General features: G+C 45.7%; 1 protein-coding gene across 1 annotated transcript; it reads left to right on the top strand.

Annotated features, from left to right (window-relative positions):
• The first annotated feature begins 8,157 nt into the window (after positions 1 to 8,157).
• LOC135369722 (rhomboid-related protein 2-like) lies at positions 8,158 to 9,153 on the top strand. Its single transcript, XM_064603234.1, has one exon. The coding sequence runs from the start codon at positions 8,158 to 8,160 to the stop codon at positions 9,151 to 9,153; it is 996 nt and encodes a 331-aa protein (XP_064459304.1).
• Positions 9,154 to 9,624: the final 471 nt, after the last annotated feature.

Genomic DNA, 9,624 nt, shown 5'->3' with positions numbered 1-9,624 from the left:
GATCTGTTTCGTTGTTGCTGCTGATGCCGTTCCCACAGATGGATCCAGTCAATATATAACGGGGGGGTTACATAATATACTCTCAATTATTATAATACTTCCGGGGCAATTTACGTCTCTTGGCATCGACCTCGCTTTCCCTAACTTTCGGGTCTTCTCGCCTTCTTCTCGTCGAGGACGCTTTGTGTTCCCTCGCTGCTGTGCAGTGTTATCGAAATACGTTATCGCGATAGGGATACTCGTTACTTGTGTAAAAAGTACCGACATACCGATATCGCTACATTTTTTTTCTTTTCTTTTTTTTTCTGAAGGAGCAGGGAGGTGACATTTAACGTCGCTCGACATCCTGCCTCATCTGTCAAGCCGTCAAGGAGGAGTCACATGCAAAATATTTTTGCTCTGTGCTGCGTTATAGCCGTACAATCGAATTTACAAAAAAACTGACTGAGAAAGCAGCCGCAGACGACCGACAGGGTGCTGGCGTGACGTATTGGAGGCTCCGTGCCTTGTTTCTTTGTTTGTTTGTTTTTTCCTTCGCGGTTCACGCGGCGCTTTTACATGCATGAGCTGTGTCGCTGTACGTCACTGGTCACGTGAGGGGAGTAGCATACGTCACGACGTCCTCTCGTTCAGCGACGCGCTCTTTTCACAAGGAGAATGATTTTTCGAAGGTGCGCGGAACGGAGCCATCGCGCTCGCTCTGTAGGTCACCTACGCCAGTGTTTCCCAAACTTTTGGCGGTGACAGACCCCCGGAAGCTATGAGAACCAATTCACGGACCCCCCCCCCCCTCCCGCCCACACACACACACACACACACACACACACACACGCCCACACACCGTCACAGCCAGTGCATAACCAGCAACCTCGTCAGCTGCTGCGTGCTTTCGATACAGCTTCAGAAACGATTCCGGACTGGTTTCTTCTTCTTGTTTGTATGTGTATGACGCGGACAAACGTGCATTGCAGGACTTTTCTATCAGAAATTAGAAGCTAGCTGTTGAAGCATGCTTGTAGCAATTTTGGAAGTTCTGGGTGTTTGGAAATCGGGCAGCATGTACGAGCGCGTGTCTGTGGGGACGAAAATCCTCACTGAAATGTGAGAGACGGTCGCGGACCCCCACGGACACTCTCGCGGACCCCCAGGGGTCCGTGGACCACACTTTGCGAAACACTGACCTACGCTCATCGGTCTTTCGCAGGAACTCATTTTATTCATTGGAGAACACTCTGCACGAAAAAATAGAAGAAGGAACATTTTTGGGGGGTCACCTCAGTGCTCCTTTAGAGTAACGGAGTATCGCTACCGCTACTATATATATATATGTGTGTGCTGGAAGAAAGGGGTTCGGGCGAGCGCGAAATTAAATAGGTACGAACAAAGTCTGAGGCAGACAACGAAGATGTAGGAAGTAGGGAAAGGGGAGTCATTTATTTACTAGTGGAATGTTAAGAGGGAAGTCAACGTTGCGGCGGATGCCCCTGACGAAGGCGGAGCTCCCGCCGCAACGTTGACTTCCCCCCTTAACTTTTCACCAGTAAATAAATAACTCCCCCTTTTCCTACTTGCTACATCTTTGTTGTCTCCCTCAGAGTTTGTTAGTACCTGTATATATATATATATATATATATATATATATATATTATCATTAATAGGAACAAACAAACAGATGTTATATGCATTGATTTTAGCAAGGCGTTTGACCTTGTATGCCACCGTAAACTACTCTTAAAATTGCAGTCCTTTCTGAAGAACTCGAAAATTGTATCATGGACTAAGGATTAGCGCTATACAGATATGTTTAATGACATTCGTCTACATGACGGTTCCTGCGTAATGAGGTGGCCACAACTCATTCGCCCATGAAATGCATAGCCTCGCTCCCATTGTCTGAGCACAAAAGCAATTTAAAACTACCACAAAGCCACTCTCTCCTGCACACCGCGCAATTATTTCATAATTTACACCAAAACAAGCATTACTTTTGGCAAAATGTCTGGTTAACGGATCGCTTTCGGCGTAAACTGCCACCCGACAAGCGAGAGGACAACAGGTTTCTAACATACCATCGATTATGAAATAAAGCAAATTTTCTCATTTTGCGGGGTACTGTGGATATTTTCAACTCTTTGAACACGTTTACGCTCTCCGAGTATCTCATCTCTTACGCAGCAAGTGGAAAACCCGCGTCGTATACATCGTCGCATTTAATGCCATTCCAATCTGCAGTGTAGCACGAGTATCGTAAGAAATGGCATTTGGGACCTGACTAACATTACACGCTAATGTCATTTTATCTCCCCGCGTGGCAAGGGTATCGTAAACATCAACCTTCCATTTCCACCAAAATGGAACTCACTAGGTCCAAATAATAATTAGTATACATAAAAAAAAGCACTAATCTAGTTTTGCCTCTGCCGCGACCACTTTGTAGGAAAGGGCACATCAGCGACATGGCCGAGCTCGTTGGTGATGAATCAAGGTCGTGTTGAAGACTGGGAGGTGGTGGGTTCGAATCCTGCAACAGCCTGTGCTGTCTGAGGTTTTCCCTGGGTTTTCCGAAGACTTTCCAAACGAATGTCGGCACAGTTCCCCTCTGAAGTCGGCCCAGGACGCATACTAACACCCCTGTCACCCACTCCTTCCCGCTGACCTCTCTCCATCTGCCCGCATCTGTACGCTGCTCATAGCCACAGTCGCTTCGCGGCGCTAACACGAAATCTTAAAAAAAGAGAAAGGGACAAACACATAAGAATTAAAACTAAAAAAGGCGAGGAAGCGAGATATATCGTCCTACATTCGTGAAGAAAGGCCTTCAGAGAAATGAAATTCATTGAAGGCAAGGTTCAGTGTTTAGAGAGTAACAGGCAATTTCCGGCCTCGAGGACGAAAGGCACCGGCGCCGGTCGGGAGATTAGAGGCCGCTCTCACTCGTCAATGAAATGTATGCACATGCGCCGGAGCGAAGGCTTCGCATGCGACAGCCCGGAAAGATTGGGTCAATGCCATCTTGCCAAACGCAGCGCTCGAGCTCGCCTTCTTGGCTGCCAGGCCTCCTCCTAGAAAGAGGTCCCCCGAATGAAAAGGAAAACACACACACACACAGGCCTTGCTTCCGCATCCACTCCGTCGGCAGCTTCTCGTTTCTGATGGTCATAGTGTTGCTTTTTTTTTCTTTTTATTAGTAGATACCATCAGGTCAGTGTAATGATTTTTCTTCACGTTAGGTTAAAGACACTATGTAAAGGAGACTTATTACATTGACCTCAGTCACACTGTGAAGTCAATGAGGACAGTGTGTGTGTGAGTGAGTGACTGTGTGTTTTCATCACTCGTTGTTCTCATTGTAGTTAGCCATGTTTGGCTTTCTAAGTGATCTGGTGCAGTCAGCGCTCGTAATTACTGCCTATTTCTCAATTTCTTTTTCGTTATCAGCTCAACGCAACTCATCAGGTCAGTGTAATGAGTTGAGTTGAGCTGATAAGAAAAAAATAAGATAAGAAAAAAAAGATAAGAAAAAATAATTACGAGAGCTGGCTACACCAGATCACTTAGAAAACAAAAAAAAGGCTAACTAAAATGAGAACGAGTGATAAAGACACTCAGTCACTCACTCACACACACACTGTCCTCATTGACTTCACAATGTGACTGAGGTCAATGTAATAAGTCTTCTTTACAGTGTCTTTAACCTAACCTGAAAAAAAAAAACATATTGGCAGGGATCAAGGAATAATTCTCCAGCAAAACTTAGAAGGGAGACTTCATTGTACAGTAATGTGTACCAGTATCCGCCAAGTATTACTATTTTATTTTATTTATTATTTCGTGTTAGCACCGCGAAGCGAGTGTGACGGTAAAGAGTAATATTGAGAGTCACTGTTGGTAAGAGAACACTGAGCACTGTTTGTCAAACTTTGGCACACATGAAAGAAAAAAAGAAAAGAACAAGAGAGAGAAAGAAAAAAAAATCACAGGTCAACAGAGAAAGATTTGTGGATGACAGAGCTCAAGTGTCTTCAGAAAGTTTGAACACACCTGCACTTTTCTTTGTGATGAATTTTGTTCTCGAAATGAATTATAGGCTGCGATCTGCATTGCTATTTTTTTTTATTTACTACCTGATTAGAATACTACTTAGTTAGTTTGATGCTGAAAGGCCTTCAAAACATTAACACTGTCTTGTCTGTGCATTACAGCTTCGCAACGAGTTCAAACAAATCATAAATATGGATGCTGACACACCAATACTGAAATTTATCAGAGTGTACTTTAAATATGGCATGCAAAAAGAGATGTTGCAGAGCAGAAGTAAACTGGCTGAACATGGACAGACTCGAAGAGGAACAGGACAGGCAGTACATCTTCATAGAACTCATGGGTTTTTGAAACACGTAAGTGTTAGTTGTCAGATTACTTAACAGACTTTATTCCAGAGTTGCGAAGGCTCCTTTCAGTCACAAGTATTGGAATAATTTCATTTAAATCTAATCTTTCACCACCCATGGTGGAACATTATGGGTACACTCTTAAAAATGAACTTCACCACGTAGCACGGTCCTAGCCAACCACCATCGCGAATGACAACGTTCTCGCCCCTGATTTGTTGAAAACGGGAGGAGGAGCCTATTTTGTGCCGTGCATAATGACACAAAATAGGCTCCTCCTCCCGTTTTCAACAAATCTAGGGCGAGAACGTTGTCATTCGGGGTGATGGTTGGCTAGGAGCATGCTATGCGGTGAAGTTCATTTTTAAGAGTGTATATACTGGTATTAATATCCACCCAAGTAGGTGTCCTCAATTACAACAGTTTTATCGCTGTGCTTAACTATGTTTTTGAAGGCAAAACTTAAGTATCTTATCAAAATTTGTATAATATATTTGTATATGAAGGTCACTTTCTATGAATATGGGCTGAAACCCATTGGCCAATCCCACAGGTGACTGTGGGCCGAAAAAAACATTGGCACTTGCGGTCGATTACATTCAAGGCGGCAAAGCGCGCGTCGATCAGCTGGGCGATTACGTCAAAATACGCTGTGCAAGTGCGTCTCTGCGCATGAGAGGAAGCAGTGAGAGGGAAGAGGGAGGGCGCCGCCTTAGCCAATGGGGCTTCCCGAGTGGAGTAACCGGGAGAGGAGATATGCGCAGAACGGTCGGTTAGTTGCAGAGCGTATGGCGCCCAACGGCTTGCTGAGAAGGCGATTCCGCTTGGATTCAGGTTGTTATTGGGTGGATGGCTCAACAACGGGTTTGATGTCAAAATCGAGCTCCACGCACTAGGCAGCAGAAGGTCAAAGGATTGCCAAACTCGTACTATGAATGGCAGTGATGACCAGTAGTTAACTACATGTAGTTAAACTGCTAGTTAAACTACCTGATTGTAGTTCAAAAGTAGTTATCAACTACTTGCAGAAATATAGTGGCAACTACTGGTTACTACAGTAGTTAGGTTACCGCAGGCGACAACTACTTCCGATTTTGCCGCAAGCTTTACTTGTCTAGTGAAGCCTCATTTGCTGCGAAATAATTCTGCAACCGAGTTTATCGAGTAGCCATAGCAAGAATCCCGCCGCAAGCTTTGTATTTGACGATCGTAGCAAAGGCTTGAGCCAAAGTTTATCATTGCTTCTGATTCATATCTAGGTGTCCAGGAACACTATACAAGGAATTGATGTTGATGGACAACGTTAAGTAGTTATAGATGCAGTTAAAATACATTGCAGTAGTTAAAGAAGTAGTTTTAACTACCCCCCTGAAAAGTAGTCGAACTTATAGTTAAACTACTCCATAGAAGTAGTTAGTAGTTATAGTTAAACTACTGTACAAGTAGTTAGTGGCCATCACTGATAAATGGTTCCTAGGCACACCGCCGCAACAGAAACTGCTGTACTATATTGAAATGCAATCATAAGCATTCAACTTGACGAAAAATTACAACTGCGCTCGTCCGAAATGGTCGATACGCAATGGAAATTTGAAACAGCATAAACAAGTTCTAGCATATACGTACTGCCCACTATTCGTGTCGTTAACCTTGCTTGCTACACTTTGTTCCCAACTGTGACATGCTCTTGACGGCCACATTTGAAGACTACATAATAGCGCATTGTTACGGAAGATGACGAAACGTCAACGGTGGAGAGGCTGCCCCAGGTGTTCCTGACGAATTATTTTCACTGCGGTCTGTCAGGACATGCCACACACGCACTCTTGACCGCATACAGTGGGAATACACTGAAGTATGGGTCACCGACCGTGTCCCTCGCGTAGGTATAAGCACAACCCGGCGCATCACCGCCAGCAACGGGCCAGAGTATCGTCCTTTGCGATGAAACTCCTCATTCATAATCTGAAAATAAAGTTGTTGTTGTAAAACAGGATAGAAGTAGAAAGAAAAGTATGGACACGTAGATTGCACTGGTGCGACCAGCTGTTCTACGACGCTTGGTGAGTGAAAGCACTGAATGATTTAAAAGATTACTTCAGCACGTATGGGTTTGAGGTAGTTCGTCGCAGGACACAAAGCGCAGGCCGTTGGTGCTGCTTTGGCCAGCTCACCAGTACCTGCTCAACACTAAAAGGCTGGGTGTCAAGCATGTCTTTCCCCTGATTTGTGGAAAACGGGAGCCGTACGCCTTCTTTGTAACACTTATGCAGTTCATAATTGTCACAAAAATGGCGTATGCCTCCCGTTTCCAGCAAATCAAGGGGAAGAACGATGTTATTCGAAATTATGGTTTGCTAGGAGCGTGCTATGCGGTCAAGTTCATTTTTAAGAGTGTAGCTACATGCCTGCAGATGGGAGATCTTACCTCCTTTAATGACGACTGTCTGAATGGCAGTTCCTGCTTAATGAGATCGCGACAACTTATTCGCCGGTGAAATGCCTACTGCCGGTGCCAATGTCCGCCAGAGTACCATTTTTATTCTTGCATGAAACCACTTTGTACAGTGCGAGACAACATTATGTTGTTATTTAAGGTTACACAGTATTCATTGATGGATATGAAAAGATGGAGTTTAAAATTTTCACCCATAAAAACAAAAATGACGCAGGACGGCACCAAAGAGAACAGCAACATCGTGACGTTTGATGTCATTATAAACTGGCGTGTGACAGGTCCTTCGTGAATAATACCATTGGGGACTCTAATGGCATCAGGTGATTACGTCATTTGGTCTGCCTTAAACGACGACGTCTTGCAAAATGACGTAATCATCTGGCGCCATTAGGGTCTCCAGTGGTAAGGTCGTGTCATACGCCAGATGCATATCCCTTAGATATCCATCTGGGATATCTGATGGGCTGTATCCGATCTGGGATATCTATTGGACGTACCAAGGACATCAAGACGTACGTACGACGTCGTACGTCCAGATATACAACGCGCTTCGGCGTTGTTCGGGATTAACATGTCTGGAGAGATTGTTTCATTTAGCAAACATCAGAACCCATCGCGCCCAACATTTTCGCTGTCTGGCGTATTGTCACTGCGCAAGCACATGTACAAAAACCGCCCGGAGAAGGCAACCATCGGGCCGGCCAGATCACCCTGCGTGAGGTTAGCACGCCTGCCTGGCGAGCAGCTTTAAGCTTGTGTTGGCCAGCAGAAGTTTGCCTGCGACTGCGTCTGCTGCGGAACGCTTGCCGTCCAGGGTACGTACGCCCCCTTGTGATATACTGGACGACCTTGCAACTGGGAAACATGTCTACCACAGTCGCCACTTGCCTTCTATCCTCGAATGTAGCCAAGGTCACAACGACTTGCAACGCCTTCCTCAAGTGTATAGTTCCACGATAACCGAAAAATGGTACAGCCTGTCTCTTAAGCGTTGTATTTTAATCATTGGCAACTGAAGAGTCACTCTAAGAAATTGAATTGCTGCTTTCGCACATTTGCATAAACAGTGGCTATTATACAAATGCGCTGCGCACAGGAAATCATGGTATAACAACGTAGTGTTTCGATTTCTTAGTGCGGCGTTTCATCGACAAAAGTCGGTACCATGGACAGGCTAGCCTTCGCTTCCAACGCTCATTCGGAATACGCCCTAGGGACTGAGCAGTCTGCAGAAAAAAAGGCTTCAAACTGCTGCGTTCTCTGCGGAAACTCGAAAGGGCTGTGACTTCTCAGATGGGGTCAGCCACCATGGAAGATTTGCGCGAGTACTGGTTTACTGTTCTTGAGCAACTGGACATCAAGGAAAACGGCAGCATTTCTTCGTCCGAGCTGCAACGGACCTTGATCGATCATTCTGCCGCCATACCAAGTCACTGTCGGAACCAACTCCTGGAACTGGCGAAGCGGAATACGCGCTCCGATATTACTGTGCAGCAGCTTCTCACGATCATCTTGTGCCGTCGACCCACCACCAAGGCGGAGAAGGCGGCTCAGAAATGCTTCCACGTTTCGGCAAAGATCTACGTCAAGGAGAGTCAACAGCTGTGGATTACTCGCCTGGCCCTAACGGACTACCCCGCCGTCGTTTTCCCTCTGGCTTTCATCCTGATTGTCGCAGCGGCTCAGATTGTATCATCCGTACACCACCACCTGTGGTGTAACAGCCGAGAAGATGAACCCTACGCGCAGGATTGCTTTCTGGAATCTCCGATTTCGTACAATCCGCTGCGCATGCGCGAGATGTGGCGACAGTTCAGCTATTCATTGCTTCACACGGACGCGGTTTCGCTTGCCTTTAATGTTCTGGTAGAACTAGTTGTTTGTCTGCCGATAGGTATGGTTCATAGTGCATGGAAAGTACCAGTGTTGTATTTCGTGGGAGTGTTCTACGGAGCCTTGGCTTCGTCGTTCTTGCCCAGCTTGCGTCTAGCGGGCGCCGCTGGCGGTTGCCACGCCATCTTGTGGTCGCATTATGGAGACGTCTTATTTAGCTTCAGAGAGTTCAAGTATGGAGTGGTCTTCTTTCTCGCGATCCCGCTTCTCACGGCAGCTGATATTTGCTGGCATATCTTCTGTCGGATGAGTTGGGTGGGCCACGCGTCCGGGATTTTCGTCGGAATAACTGTTGGAAAATACTGCTTTTTCAACAGGAAACTGCGCAAATGGGAGTTGGTGATTGGGGCGCTGTCGGCTCTGGCAATGTTCGTACTCTTTGTTTATTGTGCAACGTATCAACTTCATTGATTCTGTGTAGTTAACTGCATGTTCTACAGTTGTCAAATGGCCTTGACGTGTACTTGTAACTGGGTGCTCTAATAAAGGTGTTGTAGTCCATCAGACATGCTTGCCAATATGCTATAAGTGGGATTTCTAGCGTTCAGTATAAACAGAAAACCGCCCATAAACGATCCCCACGTGAGGACTCCTCGAAACATCCAGCGGGTGATCATGTTGGCGCAGACTCCCAGAGAACACAAAAGCACGTCAGTGCGATGGTGAGGGTCGTTACCTTAGACGCAATAGGATAGCGGAACCATATATGTACCCCTCTTGTTACATGAATCCTTTTCCGGAAGGAACGCTTTTGTAATGGCCCTTTTACAGTTGTGTCGGTCCGCCCTTTTCATAGAAGTACAACAGTGGTCAACGTTCGCGTTACATGCCTATATAGTTATCAAAGAAATAGCTTTCGGTTTCTCCAAGAAGACTTCTTGC

Source organism: Ornithodoros turicata, chromosome 10, assembly GCF_037126465.1.
Source record: "Ornithodoros turicata isolate Travis chromosome 10, ASM3712646v1, whole genome shotgun sequence".
NCBI lineage: Eukaryota > Metazoa > Arthropoda > Arachnida > Ixodida > Argasidae > Ornithodoros > Ornithodoros turicata.
The sequence above is the reverse complement of the archived record's forward strand: the minus strand, read 5'-3'. Positions and strand labels throughout refer to the sequence as shown.

Coding starts and splice junctions, on each gene's coding strand:
- LOC135369722 (XM_064603234.1), top strand. CDS start 8,158: ATGGAAGATTTGCGCGAGTACTGGTTTACTGTTCTTGAGCAACTGGAC.